The sequence below is a fragment of the Artibeus jamaicensis genome, unplaced genomic scaffold (assembly GCF_021234435.1).
Source record: "Artibeus jamaicensis isolate MK-2021 breed Jamaican fruit bat unplaced genomic scaffold, CSHL_Jam_final contig_1998, whole genome shotgun sequence".
Classification (NCBI taxonomy): Eukaryota; Metazoa; Chordata; class Mammalia; order Chiroptera; family Phyllostomidae; genus Artibeus; species Artibeus jamaicensis.
The window spans coordinates 14,084,219-14,107,542 of NW_026521407.1; the positions used below are offsets into that span (position 1 = coordinate 14,084,219).

The following is a 23,324-nucleotide window of genomic DNA, read 5'->3' on the forward strand; positions in this document are numbered from 1 at the left end:
ATTTAATGTAAACTGTACTTGAAAAAATTCAAAATTAACATCCTATGTACTGTCCCATCCAGGAGCTCACAATCTAGAAAGAGAAACAGGTGGGCAAACAAAGGGGTTGAACGTAAGGATTGAAATGGAGGGATATGTAAGTGCTGGCAGAACACCGGACTGACCGTTGATCTGGTCCGGGGAGATCAGGAAAAAGGTGCAGAGAGCAAGGAACATCTGAGTTGAGCCTTAAAGGGTGAGTGGAGTTTGGTAGTGGTCACGGGAGGAAAAGGCCTCTGGGCAGGTGAACAGCATGAACGGAAGCAGGAAGATATAAGGCTGGTGTGAGGACGGTGAGCAGTGCAGTGTGGTGGCTGGTGTGTGCCAACGTGTGGTTCATGATGAGAGGCCGCTGGACAGCAGCTTGAGCCGCCATCATGGAGTTCGGGACCCTCACCAGCTGCTCCGCCCCCCACCCCGTGGGCTGTGTGTTTTCAGGCCATGGCCAGTGCAGCTGTGGTGACTGCCTGTGTGACTCCGACTGGACCGGCTACTACTGTAACTGCACCACGCGCACGGACACCTGCATGTCCAGTAACGGGCTGCTGTGCAGCGGCCGGGGCAAGTGTGAATGCGGCAGCTGCGTCTGCATCCAGCCGGGCTCCTACGGGAACACCTGTGAGAAGTGTCCCACCTGCCCCGATGCCTGCACCTTTAAGAAGTGAGTGGGCAGAGAAGTGAGTTCTAGAGAGTTGGGTGTCAGGTTGGGGGGAGCATGGTGGAGAGGGACCTCTAGACTAGAATCCCCAACACTGCAGGCTTCCTCTCTCACCAAAGCTTTGGGGGAAGAGTCTGCTGCAGCCACTTGGCCAGCTTTCCTCTTTCCCTGAAAACTCTGGGCAAAGCTGGAGGTGGCGTTGACCATGAAGGACTCAAGCCAGTACCAGCCAGACTCCAGGTGGAGAAGCCCCTCTTCTAGGGTGGCTTCCTGGATCCCTGAGTTAGGAGGGAGGATAAATCAGATACCTTCTGGGGAACGTTCCAGTGCTGATGTTCTGACTCTGGGAGAGGTGGGGCTGGAGTTATGAAAGGCACCAAGTAAAACAGACGTTCACCGGTACAAACGATGCTCATTTGGGGGTTAGAGGAAGCTTCTAGCAGACTAAGTCCCTGAGGATGTGCTTATCGATTCTAGAGAGAGGGGAAGGGAGAGAAAAAGAGAGGGAGAGAAATAGCAATCAGTTGCCTTTCACACTCGTCCCAACTGGGGACCAAGTTTGCAACCTAGGCATGTACCCTTGCCAGGATTGAATCTGCAACCTTTCAGTTTACTGGAGGACACCCGACCCACCGAGCCACACTGGCCACAGCTCTCTTTCCACTTCAAGAGGGTGAGAGTAATAGCATCTGTACAGGGCCTTCTGCTTAGAAGACACCCTCCCCCAAAGTTGGTTTAATACTCTGTTGTCACTGTCTTGAAATTATTAGTAATTTTTGAACAAGGGACCTGACATTTTCATTTTACACTGGGTCCTTAATTGTGTAACTGGTTCTGACTTTAAGGCTCCAGGAAGTGGCAGAGGGTTCACCCTCCTATCACAGGTCTGGGTGGAGAAATTTCATGATGGTACCTGGAGGCATCTGCCTGCCAGACCCTGAACTTCAGACCCGACTCTGTGGTCCCCAGGGATGTCTGACAGATGCTTCTGTTTATGTTTGTTTTCTGAAATGCAGGCGCTTCCTGGGTGTTTGGGGGTCGGAGTCAGACTGAAGCGCTCTCGGGGTTGCCCCTCCCTTGTGTTAACCCCTGTGTCCTCTGTCCTTAGGGAGTGTGTGGAGTGTAAGAAGTTTGAGCGGGGAATCCTATTCGAGGAAAACACCTGCAGCCGTTACTGTCGAGATGAGATCGAGTCTGTGAAGGAGCTTAGTAAGTTCAGCATGTCTTCGTGTTGCACACACCTGGGTTCTAAGTTTTTCTGGTTTAATGCAAGAAACTATCCAACTGTCATCTGTAAAATTGTGTCTTCAGAGGCATGTGGTGCAGTTCTGATGCTCATAGGCCCTTAGTAAAAGCTGATTTCCCTGAGAGTCTCCCTGTACTTCTACTGATTTGTTCAGCAGACCCTCTCCCCTTTCTGCTTCCTGAAGCCCACAGACTCAGCACGATCCTGCCGATGATTTCCAAAGTGTGTATAAACCCTAACTAAATGCTCCTCAAGGAAGGGAAGAGAATGCACCCCCATTTTATAGATGAAGAGACTGAGGCACAGAGTGAGAAAGTACTTACCCATGACAGTCTTAGCTTAGTAAGCTAGTAAAGCATTTACCAAGAACACCCAGGCATTCGGCTTTGCTGGTTTGGAGCGGAGCCTTCACCCTGATGGAACTGTAGCCAAAGTCATTATCCTGGAGCCTTTTTGGCTCTTGGTAGCCTCTCGTGGAATAAGACAGAGAGAAATACAGTAGGGAGCAAAACGCTCGCCTGCAATTATTCTGGTTTGCTCTTCAACTTGACGTGGAGGGGATGATCTCTGCTGCTGTCAGCACACCTGCTGTGGTTATCTAGGCCAGGCAGGCGCCGGGTGGTGCCGGGAGATCGCCCTCTCCCACGAAGGCAGGGAACTCGTTTTCAGTGAGAGCTACAGAAAGACCCCGCCAGTGCGTCGGCTTCTGGTGGGCAAGTCATAGAAAAGAGTCAGCTCCCTGGACCCTTTGGCCAATATCAGGAGTGGGGCTGGGGTGAGGGTAGAGATTTGGGACTTGAACCTGACGAGACGATTTTTCCTCTGGAGGAGACTGTGCTTGCTCTGGTCAGTTCAGGCTGCTCAGAGGTGAGATGTTTTTATTATCTGCACCAGACAAGTAGTCCGGGTTAGTGGATAAGTATTTCTACACCACACCCTGCCATAATAATCATAAAAATAAATGCTTTTTTGTATGGAATTTTATCACTTGTAGAAGTTATAAAAGTATCTTTTCATGCACATTATCTTATCCTTCTCCCAATAACCAACTGAAGTAGAACTATAGTACCACCGTCATCTTCATTTTGAGGATGAGGAAATTGAATCTCAGAGAAGTTAAGTAACTTGCCCAAGCAAATTAGTGATGAGGTAAGATTAGAATTAAATCCTGAAATTCTTACTCTTTCCTTGGTGTACTGGAATAGCACTGGTTTACTGAATTAAAGACTCAAGGAGTTAAAGTTTATAGGTTGTGCCAGAGACTCATGCTAATCCTGCTCTGTCACGTGCCGTGTGACCTCGGCACATTTGCTCAGTCTCCTCGTGTGTCAGCTTTACCTGCCAGTTTCATCGGTGTAGGGTATGGTTTCACCATCAGAGTCCCAGGCTTCAGGATGAGGAGGGATGACGCCTACAGAACACGACGGGAGAGGGGATGGCTCTGAAGAGCAACTCTGGGACAGAGGCAGAAATGGAGGGACGTGAAGGGCAGAGTGTAGAAACTACTGAAAATCACTGAGCAAGCAGAGAAAGGAAAGAGAAGGAAGAAAGCACCCACTGCTTACTGTATGTCGCTTAATTCTCAACCAGCCCTGTGAGGTGAGGGCATCATTTCCCTTCCATAGATGAAGAAAGAGGGACTCATGGTGTCAGTGACACCCCAAGATCGTACAGCTGGTAGGTGGTAGAGTCTGACTTTGAATCGGGTTGTATAACACTGTTGTATCATGTCCCTTCCGGAGGAAGGAATAAGAACCAAAATGGGCCTGTGAGGGACAAAGTACACTGATCAAGGTCATTTGGAGACAACTGCCAGCCACGACAGCCATCTCATCTAGACATCTTGCCTATTGTCAGATGTCAGGGTTCCTATGTAAGCGTAAAGTTGCATACTTTCACAGAAATTCAATAAGTGGGGTTTGGGAATGACCCATTGTTTTCCAAGAATTGACCCATTTTTTCACTCTCCCATCTTTCCCTCTCTCCCAGAGGACACTGGCAAGGATGCAGTGAATTGTACCTACAAGAATGAGGATGACTGTGTCATCAGATTCCAGTACTTCGAAGACTCCAGCGGAAAGTCCATCCTGTATGTGGTAGAAGAGCCAGGTAAGTAGACCCTGAGGGCCCCTGGCCCTGCCCCCAGGGAGAGGGAGAACCACATTAGGCAGTTATTACACCTATCATGCCTCTTAAATGGAAAAGCCAGGTTAAGCCTGACCTTACAAATGATAAGTTAGGGCCTGCCATCTTGGTGTGTGGGCTACATAAATACAAATATTAGCAAGAAAGTGATTTGCTAATTGAGGAGATAGAAAATTAAAATGGGTAAGGAGAGGAAGATGGTAAATATGGATTCCATGAAGGGACAAAATAGATCATGGCAGTTTTTCAGATGATAATGTTAAGAAGTAAAGAATTTAAATTCTAGGACTTTTCAGCACAGGGCATCTGCTCTCCTATAAGTTCAGTGGTTGCCAAGAGTGACCTGCTTGCCAGTGCAGAGGAAAGCCTGATGGTTGGAGGTGTTGACCCTGCCAGGCTCACCATGAAATGTGGTGAAGGGTTTGAGTCACTAAGCCAGGCATGCCCGAGGCACTGAGAATCCAGTGCTTGCCCTCCAGGCCATCTGAACGCTGGGGGAACTCACATCATTGTACACCAACCACAGGTTCTCCACCATCCAGCGCAGGAAGTTTGCTTGTTTTTCCTGACCTCCTTGTCTCTTCCTTCCTTTCCCTTGAACAGCAGATTAAAACAGGAATCACTAGAAAATAGTTTTGGGTACTTATTCTGTATCAGGCACTGGGCCAGGTGCTGGGAATATAACAGTAAATCAGGCAGAGGTGGCCCTCACAGATCTGGGGGCGACAGGCATGTAAATCAACAATGACACTGCAGAGGGATAAGGGCCATGGGGGTGGGGGGGATGGACAAGAACCCAGGGAGTGAAGGAACAATCTCCGAAGGCAGAAGCTAAGTCAGCTTGTCACGTGACATTCTTTACAGCTGTAGAGAGTCCTTCATCTCATTCTTTAGACCAGAGGCCAGCAAACCTTTTTGTAAAGGGCCAGATATTAAATAGTTCTGGCTGTGTGAGCCAGGTGGTCTCCATGCTGCAACTGCCCAACTCTGCCCTAGTGGCAGGAGAGCAGCTGTGGACGCAGGTAAATGAGGAGTCTGCTGTATTTACACAGACAGGTGGCGAGCAGCACTTGGCTCGTGGCCCAGTTTGCTGGCCCCTGCTTTGCAGCAGTGGTTATGAAACTTTCGTGTATTTCCTCATTAAAGAAAAATCCAGAGTCCTGAGCCCTGGCTTGTTTCCACAAAACTTTGCCCTTGTGTTCTTTATTAACGCTCTTGGTAATCGGGCTGTTCCCCAATATGTTGAGGTGATAATGCTTTAGACACATCACTTCCCCCCGTGAGCCTTCTCAGACCTCCTCCAGCCTCATTCTGCTGACAAGGTTTGGCGCTCCTTTTGATTCTCATAGCAGCCCTGCTTCCTTAAAGGGCCTTGACCACCCTGTTAAATTGCTTCTTCCATCACCTGCCTCCCTCAGTAGATCATAAGTCCCATGAACATAGGATCGGTCTGTTTTATCAATTGTTGTATCCACATTCTTGGCTCAGTCATCTACAAAGAAGATACTTAATAAGTGGTTTGTGAATGAATTAGTAGGACTGATTATTCCTAGGAGACAGGCAGGCTTATATACATCTTGGTGTCTGTTAGGACAGTTTGGCTGCTTGGAGATGGGCAGGGATGAAAGTGGGCAAAGGGCTGCTGTATCGATGTCACTCAGGGTGTGCCTGTCACCGTGGGTAGGGGAGATCATAGTACCCTCACCCGTGGTCCCGTTCATCGGCCTTTCCTACAGCTCTCAGCCTTCATAAGGGAAAAGGATGAGAAAGAAAGGGCATCGCCTTAGTTTTATTTAGTGACTCAAGGGAAAGCTGACATGGGGAAATGAGAGGGAAGTTGGGGGCTGGATCTGTGGGGAGCAGATGTGGGTTATTTGCACATGACTTTCTCACGCTTTCCCATCCACCTGGGTTAACACGTTTCACAGATTTTTCCGCATCCACCTGGGTTAACACGTTTCACAGATTTTTCCGCATCCACCTTTGCCCCTTCTCACTTCAGAAGGGTGGTATGTTCTTGCTTCTATACTCAGCTGTTTTCATTAATTTACTTGCCTAGCTCTGGGTATCTAATCTGGCAGATTGTTTCATCTCTTTGCTACAATAATCCTTGCTGGTGCTCCTGCTGTGCCGCTTACCAAAATCTTGGTCTGGGTATTCTGAGGCTAGAACAAAGATGATTGATGGTGAGCTGGGGTGGTGCCAATAACCCGAGGTGGGGGTAACTTTTCTGGCTTGTTGACAGTAGGCCCCTTCTTCCACATTAGGGGACGGGACCCAGACCCACATTTCCAGTCCTGTTGCCCTGAAATCCAAGTTCTGCCTTTCCTCTCACCCCCACCCTGACCCCGATCCATTCTCAGGGGCTCTGGCTCAGAGTAGAATGTAGCATCTGGGGTCCCAGAGTAGAGGAGGAGATTCTTTTCATTCTCTTCCCTAACTCATGTGCTGGCGGAGGCTCTCTTGGAAGGGCCGAGCCATGGCAGGGTTGTAAAGAGAGCACGGCCAGAGGGCTTGGCATAGGCTACATTGTGTTAGCCCTGAGCTGGATACGAGTACCTGATACGACACAGTATGTCCATGCGATATCTGGTGCATGCTTATGCCAAAAAGTTACTCATTGTTATGAACAGATTTAATTGGACTTCCTGTACTTTTGTTTGTCAGATCTGCTAACCCTGCCCAGTCTTTCCTGACGCTGCTTTCCTTTCCTTTCCTTTCCTTTCCATGGGTCCTCATCTCTGTGGCTGGGAGGGCTCTCCAGAGACCCCCAGTCTTGTCTGCAGGAAGCCTGCCATCCATCCCTTTCAGGACAGATGGTTAACAGATGTCCCCCAACCCCACGAAGACCTCCTGGCACTCTCCCTGTCCTGCCCACACTGACATGCAGAAATGAAGAGATTTCACTTTGGGATTTGAGGGTCCGCCCCACTTCAGTCTTCCAAAGAATTCATAATTGCTTTTCCCAGAAGAACCCGGGCCCTTCACTCCCAGGAACTCAGACGCTAGAAACTCACTGCTTCTCTCCGGGAGCTCCTTTAATTATAGACAGCTTGTAATTTGGTGGCTTGGGAAGATGCCAGCCTGGGTTTGTGGTGGTGGTTGTTTTGGGATAGTGCGTGGTGAGCACGGGCTGTGAATTTAGAGAAGAAGGTGGGAGACAGTGTGGAAGGCGGGCGTGGCCTCCTCTCCAGACCCATCAGTAGGCATATCTGCACACACGTAATTACACAACACCTGAGAAGTTACTGGAGTGAAGTCACCCATCAGACACCTGCGGTTTATAGGAAGCAGAGCTCTGCTGACCGTACTTATCCTGGCATGACGCGCCTCTGTCTATGTTGGTTGTTGACTGAGGTTGAAGAGGAAGTCGGCTCTCAATAGGGTTAGGATTTTAGATGACTAAATGTTTTGGGAAGGAACCCAAAATATTGTCTTGGTTGGCAGGCTGCCGGGTGTCTAAGTATGCTCAGAAGGTCACTAGGGTGCCCAGTCTCCAGGGTGGTAAACATCTGAACCAGGGGACAAACTCAAATACCCACAGGAGCTCGGTCAATAAATTGGTGAAAACAGTCAGGTGTAACAAGAACACAAGTAATCATGGTAGCTGCTGTTTATTGAGCCCTGACTCTATGCCAGGCACTGTTCTGAGTTCTTCAGATTCCTTAATTATTCCTCAGAGTAAGGTTTCAAAGTCAGTGCTGCTAGTTTCTCCACTTTAAAGATGGTAGAACCAGGAAACACACCCAGAAAGGTTAAATAATTTATCAAAGGTCACAAAGCTGAGTAAGTGGTGAGCCCGGATTCAAACCGGGCAGCCTGGCTCTAGAGCCCACAGTGGCACAGGCTCCGGGACAAGCCACCGCTGCTGCTGTGCGGTGGAGAAAAGAGGGAGTGCGGAGGACTCCGGCCAACGCGTTCCACCTAAAAACAGCCAGCTGCTGCTCAGCCCTCATCTGTTGCTGCCCGCTAGGAACATAGGTTCCATGCTTCCAGAGCTTTTGATTTTGTTTTAAAGAAGAGCCCTGACCGGAGTGGCTCTGTTGGTTGGGCATTGTTCTGCAAAGTGAAAGGTCACCGGTTCGATTCCCAGTCAGGGGCACATGCCTGGGTTGTGGGTTTGGTCCCGCTCGGGGGGCGCACATCGTATCAATGTTTGTCTCCCTTTCTTTCTTCCTCCTTTCCCCTCTCTCTAAATATCAATAAATAAACTATTTTTAAAAAATATTTTTTATTTAATTATTGTTCAAATACAGTTTTCTGTCTTTTACTCCCATCCCAGCCCCCCAAATAAACTATTTAAGAAATAAAAATAAATGAATAAAAAGAGCCTGAAATTTCAAGGGGAGACTCCTGATTATTCAATGTTGCCAATACAATCAAATTTTTAATAAACACTTTGTGAACCCACATCAAGTACACTAGATTCTGCCCTTGGGGGACAGGTTCACGACCTGATTTAAGCTACTCAGGACAGATTATTGTGGTCCTAAAAGTTGACCCCTCTCCTTTAAGAAATTAATTGATTTTTTTTTTTACTTTTGATAAGTCCTGTTTCCTTCAGAGAACTTTCTAGTACGTTATTGCTTTGTCAGGAAGCTCTTACTTTTAGCCAATTTGAGTGATTCCCGCATCAGTCACAGCCACCATGCTCTTTGCTGTCTCCTGACAGAGTGTCCCAAGGGCCCTGACATCCTGGTGGTCCTGCTTTCAGTGATGGGGGCCATTCTGCTCATCGGCCTTGCTACTCTGCTCATCTGGAAGCTCCTCATCACCATCCATGATCGGAAGGAGTTTGCGAAATTCGAGGAAGAGCGAGCCAGGGCAAAATGGGACACGGTAAGAGACTGGGCTGTGTAGTGCTGGTCGTTTTCCTGAGTCATTGGTTTGGAGCCTGAAGCGGACACAGCAGATGCTCACAGTGACCGGTTCTGCCCGTGGTTTTTCAGCCTCTGATCTGGGTGCGGGGAGCCGGTCTAGCTGTCCTGTGGTCCTTACTCCTCCTGGAAACCGCCTGACCATGGGCCGCGTCAGTGAGGACTGACCGAGCACAGATAAGACCCACAGATAGGGTCTTGGGCAAATGTCTCAGATCAAATGCAAGCCTCGAGGACGGGGTAGAATAGAAGATTCACTGTACGACCCTATCTGAGCACAGATAGGGCCCAACGCTCTGAACACAGCAAAGAGATTAAAAGAAAACAACTTCCAAGGAGGGAGACAGGACAAACTTGAGACTCCAACATGGAGAACATAGAATATATCATTAGCATACATTATATACCAATGAGGTTTTAGCACGTTAAACACAGAGAAAATATAACAATAGCTAACATTTACTGAGCAGTTACCATACACCAGGAACTGTTCTAAATGCTTTTTATGAATTAACCTATTTCATCCCTGTAACAAGCCTATGTGATAGGCAACATTATGATACCCACCTGTAGGTAAGTGAGCACAGAGAAGTGCAAGGGAATTACGTTCCCCCTTTTGGGTCAGCCTCTTAGAAATAATAGCAGGGTGTCATTCCATCCTGTTCTTTTCTTTTTTTCTCGAATGGGGATAACTTCCAAACCAGACTCCACTCGTGTGCTCCCTACCGACGATCTTGATTGAATCCAAGCAAACATTTTTTTTTTGAGAACTCTGTATGTTCTTAATTTTACTCTATTTTCCTTTGGCTTATTTTCTACATTTCAACTTTTTTTTCCCCTGGACCTTCCAAATGGCTATTTGACTCCCTGACTGTCCAAGTTTATGCTGTGGGTTTGTTCCCATTTGATGGTGACCTCGGGCCTTCATACCCCAGGGTCCCGAGGAACCGACATGTTTCTGTTCGGACTGTGTAGAAATCCTGAACCTCTGATGCACATGAGAACATGTTGTGTTTCTTGCAGCTACCCCTGAGGACTACCAGACCTTACGGGACTTGTCACTTGTCACTAGATTTGGGAAATCTAGCGAGGACCTTACTCTTTTGTGATAACAGGACAGTTTGTGGGTAGTGCTAGAGGGGATGAGATGAGAACATTTTCAGAAGTGTTTGAGCCAACGCCGTCCTCTGTGTTCTGCCTTCTGCGCTTCTCCCCCCCGCCCACACCCCCAGCAGGGTCACAGTAAAGGAAAGAGGGGAGAAGAGCAGCAGAGAGAGTGGGGGAGAGAGGAGGAAACTGCCGGTTACCAGCGGTCCTGAAATGTTTTGGGATCACCTGAAAGGGACGGGATGAATTTAGCCCCTTAGAAGTGGTGGCAGGTTGGCACTCCACCTCCCCTCTCTTACTCCCATACATTCCCGTCTTACGAGTGAACGTGCGAATACAGGGGGCACCGAGCAGTTCATCGATGGCGTTTCCCAGAGAAGGGGTCTCGGGCAAATGTCTCAGATCAAATGCAAGCCTCGAGGACGGGGTAGAATTGAAGATTCACTGTACGACCCTTTTCTGTTCTCTCCTCAGGCCAACAACCCACTGTATAAAGAGGCCACATCCACCTTCACCAACATCACCTACCGGGGCACTTAAGGACAAGCAGTTGACCTCAGATCACTGTCAGACTGTCCCAGGATTGTGGGCATCTCTGCTGTCATGTTTACAGGGGGCCAGATCTGTGGGGTGAGGTTGGGGACTTGGGGTGGGCTGGGGTGGGGTGGGGTGGGGAGAATGTCAGTTCACGGGAGTGTGGGTCTGGGTGCATGAGTGGGAGAGTGTGCTGTGTATGCGGGAAGGTGTCATTTAAAACCTGTGCGATGTCCCAGATCAACAGAGCTCCTCAGCCTTTGTCCTGAGAACACCTCCTTCAGGGATTCTCCCTGCTTAACCCGAGGGTGATCTACGTAGCTGAGCAGATGTTCTTCATTACCTCAGTGAGAAGCCAGCCAGCCTTCCTGGGCCATTCCTCTTGAAGGAAAGAGCAGGGCCGAGGCCACTCATGCCAAAGAGAGGAACCTTGACTCCACCCTGAGTTGACAGTTCTTGGGCCCGACTCTCAGCAGCTGTGGTACAACTGCAGGGCTTTGCAGCCTTGTTGTGTCACCTGTACCTCTGCCCCCTCTCCCCTCCCTTTGGCTGAGGGAGAAATCAGGGGAGAGCCGAACCATCGGAGCTGCCTATGCCTTTTGCCATCGTCTCAGTCCAGCACGGCTCTCTCGGAAAGGGAGCTGTGGCTACCTGATTCTTCGATCTGTTGGGAGAGAGGATGGCAGGGCCACCCAGGGGTCATTCGTGGCCTGGAGGAATGTGCCAGGGTCCCCCAGTTCAAAATGATAACCCCCTCAGACTTGCCCCATTGGCAGCTCCACTCTAGAGGTCTGTTCAGAAGTGTTTCACCCTGGGACCAGCACCGCCTCTTACCTCCTAATCCCACATTCTCACTGCTGTAGACGATCGCTGCATCCTGGAACTTGCACGACCAAAGCTTTTCCTCCTGGGGAGGGTGCTATGGTTAGAGCCAGAGGTCTGGCCTGCCTTTCAGGCCTGCTGCTCCTTGTCCAAGGCATCTCCACACACCCTACCCTGTGCTTTCATGTGCTGCACCCATCCACAGGGCTCAGTGCATTTATCTACCTCTGGGGCATCTTGTGAAGGAGTCATTCCCACGGGTCTCTGAGTCTGCTGGGTCTAAGCACCAGTGGCCACACATGCTGGTGGCCCAATTGTACTGGTATGTGTGGCCTATTCTCCTGAGGGCTGGACCACCTCATTTTAACTCGGTCGTTAATCTGAGAGGCCACAAGTGCAATTTTATTTTACTTTTCTCACTGGGGCACCTGAAACCACGATGAGGCTTGCTTAAACTGAAGGAACACGTATATAAACCCCCTTGTGTTACATTTGTAATTTTATTTGATGACAAGGAAGGAGAGTATAAAAAAACCACACAGACTTGGGCTGGATATAGACAGTCCCACGTGGCATCATTCATAGAGAGTCACTGTCCAGTGGCTGGATCTGAAAGGACTTGCTTATCCTGCAAGCCTGTGGGGATGGACGCCTGGGCATGCTGGACTTTCCCTGAGGGGCTGGGGTGGGCAAGAGCAATAGCAGTTGCTCCGTGGGTGTTGACATTAACACCCATCCCCCACTCCAAGAAAAAGGGGAGGGCCCACAAGCTGTAGTTCGATGATCAGAAAGTCCAAGTCCCGGCCTCAGTGCTGCACCTAAGGAGCATTTAACCATAATTAAGGCAAGTCTCTTTCTTCCCCCTGAGGCTCCGTTTTCCAGTTTGAAAAATGAGGGGTTGGGACCAGCCAGGCCAGAAGGTGTCAGCATTCTAACGCACCAGGCTTACTGTGACAGCAAACACACGGTGAAGCTTCTGTGCAGTGTCCATGTTGTTTGTTTGTTTTAGCTGGGAGATCTGAGACCCGGCTTTGGAAAGCACAGATGCCATTCCATGTCACTTTATTCAGTGAAAAAGCCACATTCTGTCCTGTCTTAGAGCCCCTTCTCCAACTTTTGTTAACGGTTAAATCTTCTGCTGTAGCCCTTGAGCTCCACTTAATTCCTATTTCTTAGTTCACTTTGCACACATCCGCATCCACGCATTAGGGAAGAAGAATCCATACGAAGTAGCTGAAGTGTGTGTTCTCCATCCAGGTGTTAACCTTGAGAATGAGCCTTGGAATTAGGAGTGGGGCAAATGACCACGCTCTGTCTCACCAGTGGGTTACCCTTCACTGTCGGGGATGGTCAGGTAGCAGAGGGATAAGTGGGGAGGGGAGGGATGATAAGGAGTCCAAGAAGTTTGGAAATGAACTATGACCCTCAGCTACAGAGGAAAGTCCACTAGAGTAGCAGTTGGACATTTTCTTAAGATGACTTACATAAAGAAACTCTATCAGAAGAAAAAGAGTATGTATCCAATGGATTGAAGAATCTTGTATGAGCTTCTGGAATGAGGCTCATAGGCCTTGGAGACCAGCACTGTTTGTCTATATGTGGTGAGAGTGTGTGGCTTGTTCAGAAGACAGCAAATGGCGGCGAGCTTTAGCATCATGAAGGGTGAACATCTGAATAGCATTTTGGCATCAGACAGCACAGCTTCAGTGCAAAGAGGTTATTTGTGCTCTGCTTTTTTGGTGATATTTCATGTTCAATCTCAGGGTCCGTGGACAGTAATGGGAAATGCTGAACATGCCCGACAAGTTGTCACATAAACAGTCGGTTCTTTACCATTCAGATATCCCTAGGCCACCTCTGATTTCACGACGTTCCTCTTCAGTGGGCATTCCTGGTTCAAAAGACCTAAGTGCTTTCCTAGTCACCTCCTCTGTGTGAGTTGGGCAACCGTGAATTAAATGTGTTTTCCAGAAAGAAGTGGCCTAAGGCTGCCCCGTGCTTCCTGTGTTGTTATTTCTGTTTTCTTTGGGTGAAAATAATGATTATTTTAGAACAAGCATGTTTTCAAATGTAACAGAGTATTGATTATTACCACAACTAAAGTTAGCTTCAGAACCTAAAACTTTTCTTTTAGACTTTAACAACATTTTCAAAATGAGTAAGTTATTACTATTCCAAGAGTTAGAGTTTGTTTTCCAATTGGTGATTTTTAGGAACTTGTGGAGCCTCGACAGAACAGGCTGTCAATTTAGTCTAGGTTCTATTTATGGGAAGCACAAATTGGTACAATGAAGGCTTGATGGCGAACTATTTACAGGACCATTCAAACGCCTGGCTTTTATTGAAGGCAGTGGGTCTCAGAGTGTGGTCCCACAGCATCAGTATCACCCAGGAACTTGTTAGGAGTGAAAATTCTCTGGCCTCCCCCAGACCTGCTGAATCAGAAACTTTGGGAGTGGGCCCACATTTTGTGTTTTAATAGGCCCTGCTGGTGAATCTGTTGCATGCTCAAGTTTGAGAATCACTGATTTAAGGATTTACATACCCGTCCTTTTAGCCTCAAGGAAGTTCCCAGGAAGTCATCTCAGTTACTCAGAGATTAAGAACATACCTTGGCCGATAGATTAAGAAAACCAAATACCTACTCACAAAATGGAAATCTACTTTTGATCCATTTTCCAATCAAGTGATCAGAGGCTCTTGGGTTCCCTCACAGCCACCAACTCCCATGAAAAAACTAAAAGAAGTAATAAATCAGAATCACAGGAGAAAAAAAAATCAGCTGGCAGGATATTCGGCAGGTAACTGAGAACATTTATGGGTATCAAGTTGAAGCAGGAAAATACTCTGATGGCGAGCATACACGGGGGGTGGGACTGAAATCTTAATCATTAACATTGTCCTCCTGCAGGATGCCGGAATAGGACTTTAGAATGTGTAACTTCCCTTTTTGCAATTTGTACATTGAGTGCCAGCAGTGTGGGATTGAAGTACTTTAGAGGACACCCGTGACATAATCATTGCCTTGGAGTCTTACATTCCTCACTGACACAGGTGTTTCAAACACAATACAGTATGACATCATAAACAGACTGTGAACCCAGACTGAGTCCTTTTAAGGTGAAATTTTCTAAGACCAACAGTTTTATTTACATCATGCTAACTGATGACTAAATGTCTGGATGAAGGTGGAAGACCTTATGTGAAAAAAAATGAAAAGCTCTATGTCAAATCATACTTGTAACCCCTTAACTGTTAGCCTCTAGCATCTGAAATTTAGAATAACAGCCACTAATAACCATTGGGACGAATTGCAAGCAGATTGCCTTAGAACTTCGATGCACTCATTTTTTATACCGATGTAAGGAAAAAAATATCAAATAAGCCATTTAGTACTTGTTGAGAAATAATTTCTATTTGATTTTGTAATATATATTTCTGGAAATGTGTATTCCTGATTTTTTGGTTTATTTTGACTAAAGCACACAAAGAGGCCATTTTAAAAGTTTGTGATCAAGGTTCACCATATTGATAAATAAAAATTTAAAAACCCACTGGACGAGGCTGCCCAAGAATGGTTTCTGTGTGAAAGGAAAATCACAAGTCCAGAAACAAGACTGCATTCCATGGGGCTGCTGTCATAATGCTCTCTCTCCAACCTTCTGCAGGAAACTTTTATCAGTTGTGTATTTTCTGATAAGACACCAGAGAATGCACACAGAATGTTAGTATCTAGAAAGCAACACTTAAGATATTTAAGAGCCTTTAGTCAAAAAACCTCCAGTATAGATTATTCTTGATCAGTGTCCCTGAAAAGAACTTTGTAAGGTTTTCCCATGACTCATACACAATTGGCAGGGTTCATTGGAGAGGTCAGAGGGATGGGTGTGTAAATATCATTTGGTGGTCAGTGGAAATACTTTGTTTAGAAAGGAAAAATGTTGATAGATGGATGCTGGACTTTGCTTTTCCTGACCCTTATAATCACCCATGTGACAGAAGATTGCTGATTGTGTCCCCATATCTGTTTTCCCCTTCTCACATAGTATTAAAACTCCTTGGACTAGGTGGAGATGGGCAAAGAGAGAAAAAATGGGGACATGTGTAATAGTGTAAACAATAAAAAAACAACTAATTTTTAGCTGGGTACATGGCTGCTCAGAATAAATACTATGTTTCCTAGCCTCTCTTGCAGCTAGGTGTGCTGTGCCATCTCATAGACAGTGAAATGTAAATGAAAGAAGTGCATACAACTTCCAGTAAGTGTCACTTAGGAAGGGCACATGCCTTTCCCCACCTCCTTCCTGCAGGCTGGAATGTAGAGATAATAGCTAGAATTTAAGCAGAGATCACGGATCAAGCAAGATGTGACCTAGGGGATAATATTAGTTATTTATTGCCACATAAAAATTCACCCCATAATTTAGCAGCTTACAACAACAAACATTATCTTGCAGTTTCTGTGGTCAGGAATTCAGGGATGGCTTAGCTGAGTGGTTCTGGCTCTAAGCCTTTCATGAGGTTGTATTCAAGATGTTGGTCAGGGCTGCAGTCAACTGAAAGCTCAAAGGGGCTGGAGGATCCTCTTCCAAGATGGTTTACTCACATGGCTGTTGGAAGGAAGCCTCAGTTCCATTCTGCTAGCAATATTCTTAGTTCTTTACCACTTGGACATTTCCATAGGACTCCTTGAGTGTCCACATGGCATATCACTTGACTTCTTCCCAAGAAAGCAATCCCAGAGAGAGTAGGGGACTGCATTGTTTTTATATGATTTAGTTTTTTGCCACATCATCATTTCTGCCATATGCTGTGTGTGTATATATATATATATATATATATATATATCACCAAATCCAGCCTATGTTTAAGGGAAGGGGTCTAGATGCTGCTTCTTAAAGGGAGGGGCATTGTGGTAAACTGAATAAGGATTGCCTTTGCTTCCTCTTCTCCCCTCCCCGTCCAATGATACCCATGCCCTCGGAACCAGTGAATATGTTACCTTACTTGGAATAAAGACAGGACTTTGCTGACGTAATTAGAATCTTGAAATAGGGAAATGGTCTTGGATTATCTGAGTGGGCTCAGTGTGATCACAGGGCTGTTCAGAAGAGGAAGGCAAGAGGATCAGAGCAAGTGAGGGTAGCAAACGTACTGATGGAAGCAGGTCAGAGTGAGGGGGCCCTGAGTCAGGGAAGGCCTGCAGCCTCTGATGCTGGGAAAGATAAGGAGTAGATTTCCCCCTAGAGTCTCCAGAAGGGATGCAGCCTTTGACCGTAGCCCTGTAAGACCTGTTTGGGACTTCTGACCTCCAGAAATGTAAGATAATCAATTTCGTTTATGTCACTACGTTTGTGGTAATTTATTAATAGTAGCAATAGGAAACTAATGCAAACATCAAGAATTTGTGAACATTTTATAACCACTTCAGTCCACCCTCTGGCCACAAGTTTTTTATAATATCAGAATATACCCTCCCTTTCTAAGGCCCCAAAGTCTTATCCTATTATAGCATCAGCTCCAAGTTTGGAGTTTTACCCTATAAATAGGTTCGGGGGCAGATGAGTCTTCTTGGATGTAGTTCTTTATATAGCTACTTGAGTATAGAACCTCTGGATCTGAAGTCCTGGGAACTAAAGAAAAAAGCCATACGTTCCCTTCCTAAAACAACCAGTGTGAGACGTGGTGGGGCAGGGAGGACAACTACCACAGGCATTTTTGTTCCACCAGGCAGAAAACAGGAGGTGCACAGAAGTCCCTGGCTCATAGTAATTCTGAAATTCACTTGGGTACAGCTTTGCAATTACACATTCGAAGCCTGATAATAATTCCTCGTGGCTTTTGGTTCTGCCCTTTAGGGTAGGGTTTCACAAAGTCATCCTTTTTTTCCATGAAGGGTAGCATGTGTTTGCACCTAAATGGTTTTCTTCACCCGTTTTATGCTTATTGAACTTGAGGATCCAAGGTTAATATAGAATCTAAAGAACTTGAAACACGTGGTCATAAACTAAAAGGGGAGAACGGTGGGGAAGGGGGTGTGCAGGGTGGAGGGGAATGAAGGGGGGAATAGAGCAACTGTAATGGCATAATCAATGAAATATATTTAAAAAATTAAAAAAACAAACAAACAAACAAAAAAGAACTTGAGGATCCAAAGGCCTCTTTCTTTCTTGTCCTCTGTCTCTTTCAGACCAAGCGGGCGATGTTTCTAACAATACAATGCTCTTTACAATATTGTGAACCTCCTGTGAATCTTACTGGATTTCATTCTATAAGATAAAAATCATATCCATAAACATCTTTAAGATAAATCTTTCTCTACCTTGGGCTTCTGCTGAAGGACTAGGATTTAAGCTTTTTAGAAGCCTTATTGTTTAAATGAGAGTATTCAAGAAACCTAACCTTAAAAATGGTAGAGAGTCTTTCATCTGACTGAACGCTACTCTGAGGTACCATCCTTACACCACTGTTAAAATGAAAGCCTGAGGGGCAGTGAAATAGCCCATGGTTCATAAGATCAGCCCAGGAGTGTACTTCCAAACCTCTGGAATGTGCAAGAGAAAAAAATTCTATCTTGCTTAAATTACTATTTTTTAGAGAATTTCTGTGATTGGTAAAAGAACCTAATCCTAACTAACATACGCTTGGTGCTGTTGGGAGTCTGTAAAAGTGACTAAACTTACCAATTGATTCAGTGCTAGAAAGATACAAGTGTTCAAGATTTGTTGATCATCCACAATCTGTTGATCGGCATACAGACTGAACCCATTACAACTCTTACACATTAGAAATTGATGCTTTCTGAATAGTGGAAAATGGGCTGAATCCATTAATAGAGGTGACTGTAACTAGGGTAGGGGGTGGAGCCTCTATACTGTTATTTCATAGTGTCTGCACCATCTCGAATTTCCACCAACAGTGTGTGACTGTTCTAGTTTCTTCACATCCTCACCAATGCTTGCTGTCTTTATACCAATAGGTATGAGGTATAGCTCATCATGGTTTTGATTTGCATTTCCCTAATAATTAGTGATGATCATTTTTTTTAATCTACCTGTTGGCCACTTGTATGTCTTCTTTGGAGAAATCTACTCAAGTCTGTGTTCATTTTAAAAGTAGGGTTATTAGACTTCCACCAAGATGTAGGCATAGGTGGAAACACCTTGCATCCTCATACAACCAAATCTATAAACAACAAAGTTTTAACAATAATAAACGCAACCAAACCACACAGAAAATCGACAATACGGAGTCCGAAAACAACGAAATGCTCAGCTAAACCGGGGTACCAGAAGGGGAAGAGGAACAGTCACGAGTGGAAACCTTATTTGAACAAATAATAAAAGAGAACTTCCCCATTCTGACAAAGGAAATAGACTTCCAGGAAATCCAGGAAGCTCAGAGAGTCCCAAAGAAATTGGACCCAAGAAGAAACACACCAAGGCACATCATCATTATATTAGCCAAGATTAAAATGAAGGAGAGACTCCAGCAAGAGATAAGGGGACTGTCACCTACAAAGGAGTTCCCATCAGACTGTCAGCGGATTTCTCAAAAGAGACCTTACAGGCAAGAAGGGGCTGAAAAGAGGTATTCCAAGTCATGAAAACCAAAGACCTACAACCAAGATTGCTCTATCCAGCAAAGTTTTCATTTAGAATGGAAGGACAGATAAAGTGCTTCTCAGATAAGACCAAATTCACGGACTTCTTTATCACCAAGCCCTTATTACATGAAATGTTAAAGGGACTTACCTAAGAAAAAGAAGATAAAAAAGATGAACAGTGAAAGGACAGCAAACTCACAGTTATCAACAACCACACCTAAAACGAAAGCAAATTAAGAGGACAGCTAGAACAGGAGTGAACCATAGAAATGAAGATCACGTGGAGGGTTAGCAACAGGAGAAAGAGAGAAGGAGAAGGGGGGAGAAGGTACAGAAAATAAGTAGCATAGACAATAGATAGAAAATAGGGTGGAGGGTAAGAATAGTAGGGGAAATATAGAATGTAAAGAACTTGAGACACCTGTTCATGAACTAAAGGGGGGGGGAATAGTGGGGGAGGGGTGTGCAGGGTGGAGGGGAACAGAGGGGGAAAATAGAACAAATGTAATGGCATAATCAATTTAAAAAAGGAAGAAAAAAAAGTTAAAAGTTTTAAATGTTGAATACTTGTTAGTTGAACTTTGATTTTCTTGGTGTATTTCAGTGTTTACTTTTTGTCTGTGAAGTTGAATTGCTTTCCCCTCTGATACCCACATATTTTTAGTGGTATTAGGTGATGAATATAATTGTTATGTCCTTGAATATATAACTTACTTTTCACAATTCAGTAGTTTTCTAATTAATACTTGAAGATACTAAAGAAAATGGTTTTTAGGAACCCCCAAAAGTGAATTTTGTAATAGAACAACAATAAAAAAAAGTGAATTTTAAAGAATTCATAGATACTATGATGAGCAATATGGAACACTTCTCTGAAAAATTACATATATAAGAATATCATATTTTGTGCTTTCCTTTTTTATACTTTATTTTTATTGTTGACACTCTTACAGATGTCCCCATTCTCCCCCTCTTTACCCATCTCCCCCCCCAGGCCCCCTCCCCAATCCCTCTGGCCATCACCACACTATTGCCTGCCTGTGGGTTATGCATCTATGTTTTTTTGGCTAATCCCTTCACCTTCTTTCATGCAGTGCCTCCTCCCCTCTCCTCTCCCGTGCTTTCCGTGGGCACATGGTCTGGCAGGTTTTAGAAGAGTGTGATGTACCGGAAGCTAATCATCCTTCAGGTCATCGGGCAAACGCATGCCTGGCTTTCTGCTGATATGTTTGGCCTTAATCTTCTCCATTACTGATGCCCGAGAGTCTAGAACAACTTTCACATGCAAATGAATTGAGTTATCCTAACCTTATTTCTTATTTTCATTCCAGAGAGGTAGAATCACAAATGCGCAATTCATTGCAGTGAAGATTTAAAACATCTTCCCACTCTGGGGGAGTGATGCCATCTAGTGACTAAACCTAAATATGACTATGAAGGATTTCTGGTTTCAGCAGTTGGTATTTTTTCCCATCTTCCAATTTATGCAGTAACATTTATTGCCCATGCTGTATCTCCAACTGGGGGTTATGATGCAGGACAATGATTAACATTATTTTCTCTTAAACATTAGCACTCATGTTCTTATTTTTATAACAATTAGGTAAACCATGCTCTTCTTTTCTAAGGACCAAAAGGCAAAATAAAAAAAGGGGAACCTTATGGCAGACATGGGAATTAGACTCAGGGATGAGGAACTGGAGGAACTGAAAATGCCCAAGTACCTGCTGATGATGAGTGTTACACAGATGTTACCGTCCCCTGCCGAGGGACACTGAGCCCTTCTAGTGCAACTGCTGAAAGGGGCTTATTTAGTATCATAATGAAGGTAAATATAAAGACTTAGTCCTGACTCATGAAGAAATAGTGTCTCCAAAAATGCTTTTTCAAAAAATTTTATTTGTTTCTTTATTTTAGAGAGAGGGTAAGGGAGGGAGAAAGTGAGGGAGAGAAACATCATGTGCCAACAGATAAATCTATCTGTTGCCTCTCGCATGCCCCCAGCTGGGGACCTGGCCCACAACCCGGGCGTGTGCCCTGGCTGGGAATTGAACCACTGACCTATTGGTTCACAGGCCAGTACTCATTCCACTGAGCCACACCCGCCAAGGCCAAAAAATGCTTTTTAAAAGATATGTTGGAGGACTGGAAACGCCACACACTTCAGGAGCTGAAAGAAAAGATGAATTTTTTTTATTTCACTCATAAGGGAACATTTGCGATACAAATTAGGGAAGTCCAAAGTCAAAGGATGAGGACAGAATGGTTGCAAGACAAAGAGCTAATACCCCTAATTTAGGGGGGAAAAATCCCTTATTCATCGATTTAAAAAAGCACAGTGAGAATAGAAAAGTAGGCAAATATACAAACATCGTAGTTCACACAACGAGGAAATGTCAATGCTCAGTAACACTGGGAGATGTTTGGCCTCTCCAATAACAATGAAGCACAGAACGTCCCAAAAACTTGCCATTACTCATTGTCTCCACTTCCTCACTCCCCAGTCACTCTCCGGTGCTCGCCTCCCTGCTGCCCTGCTGAGCAGCTCCCAGTCATCAGCGGCCTGTCCCTTGCCAAGACTTACTGTCCATTCTCTGTTCACGGTGTGTCAGCCTAATGCAGTATCCTGAGGTGAAAAGCTAACTGTAAGACTTACATGGCAGCCTGGACACGTGTTTGTACAGGAGTGACTTTAGGTTGGAAAAGCAAAATACAGAATTGTATCTATATTGGATTTCCACATTGTTAAAGTGCAGTCTCACTGTCAAAGACCAGAAATAGACTATGGAAAACTAAACATGGTTTTTGTGGTAGAATGGTGGAATGATATTTTTCCCCTTTAGCTTAATTTTTAATGTTATTACATTATTTTTATAATGAATGAGGAAAAATTACTTCTGACCAGGTTGAGATGAATAAAATTCTTGGAAAGCATAGTGATGAGAAGCAAATTCCAAGCAAATATTTTTTTAATAAATAAAAAAATTTAAACTAATTTATAGGAAAAAATTAAATTGTCCTTTTTATTGAATTTATTAGGGTGACATTGGTTAATAAAATTATATAGATTTCAGATATGCAATTCTATAATATATCACCTGTACATTGCATTGTGACAATTGAATTTTCAAGTGGGATAAAGAGGAAGAGTAAAAGCGAAACCATATCCCTACCTGTGGCTTAATTTGCTATGGATTTTGCAATAATCCACCAGTCAATTCCTACCCATGATGTACTTTATTCTATATAGCCGCCTCTGGTTCCCTGAACCAGAATTAAAGGCACGGGATTATTTTTCTGACCTTGCTGTTAATTTTGGGTATGTAAAGGCAATCGTATACATAAACACAGACAGTGTTTTTCATCCTTTGTAGATTGTTTATAGTGTTTCTGCAATCTATTTCTCATCTTTTCTAAGGAGAGGTGATTGATAGCCAGGACTTAGACCATTCTCCAGCAAGTGAGGAGTCTAAGCTCACAAAAGAAGAAATGAAGGAGCCGATGCCTTGCTTGACACTTAATGGTGAGGTTGTTTTCACATTCCGTTGTGTTCCTAGAAATGTATCTTTGTTATCTTCTGTATAAAATCCTCAGAATAACATTTATCTTTGTATTACCTAGAACAGTGCTTCTCAATCTTGAATATGCATATGAACCCCCTGGGCATCTCGTTTCAATGCAGATTATGAGACTCAGGTGGACCTTGAGAGATTCTGCATTTCTAACAAGCTCCCAAATGATGCCAACACTTCTGGTCCATGGACTGCCCTTTGCCTGTCAGGACCTCAAAGATGAAAAAATAATACATTAAAATGATGTCTGGCCTTTTATTTCTAAAGTCACGAGTACAACCAACATGTTAAGTTGTGCCTGAGGGTATGAGTCCAGCCCCAAAATAACATCCATGCTGTAGTACGCATTAGTACTCCATTTTAATAGACAAATAATCTCCTCTTGTATGGATATATCGCATTTTGTTTCCATTCGTCAGCTGATGGTCATTTGGATTGTTTCCACCTTTTGGCTATTATGAATAATGTTGCTATAAATATTTGTGTGCAACTTTTTTGGGTGGACTCGTTTCCCTTTGGTATATACCTAGGAGTGGAATTGCTGGGTCATAGGTAACTTTCTATGTAACCACTTGGGGAACTGCCAGACCATTTCCCAAATTAGCTGCAGTGTATTACTCCCCCACCAGCAATGTATAAAGGTTCTGATTCTTCCATATCCTCATCAACACTTCTTACTGACTTTTTGATTCTAGCCTTCCCAGTGGGTGTGAATCAA

At 44.9% G+C, this 23,324-nt stretch overlaps 1 protein-coding gene across 1 annotated transcript in view; it reads left to right on the forward strand.

The window, feature by feature from the left end:
* The window catches only part of ITGB3 (integrin subunit beta 3), a 45,639-nt gene extending 34,931 nt beyond the window's left edge, over positions 1 to 10,708 (forward strand). Inside the window, exons 11-15 of the mRNA XM_037163685.2 lie at positions 478 to 700; positions 1,806 to 1,906; positions 3,933 to 4,052; positions 8,761 to 8,927; positions 10,547 to 10,708. Coding sequence (XP_037019580.2) covers positions 478 to 700; positions 1,806 to 1,906; positions 3,933 to 4,052; positions 8,761 to 8,927; positions 10,547 to 10,612 — 677 coding nt within the window. The 3' untranslated portion in view covers positions 10,613 to 10,708. The remainder of the gene's footprint in view (positions 1 to 477; positions 701 to 1,805; positions 1,907 to 3,932; positions 4,053 to 8,760; positions 8,928 to 10,546) is intronic.
* The last annotated feature ends 12,616 nt before the right edge of the window (positions 10,709 to 23,324 follow it).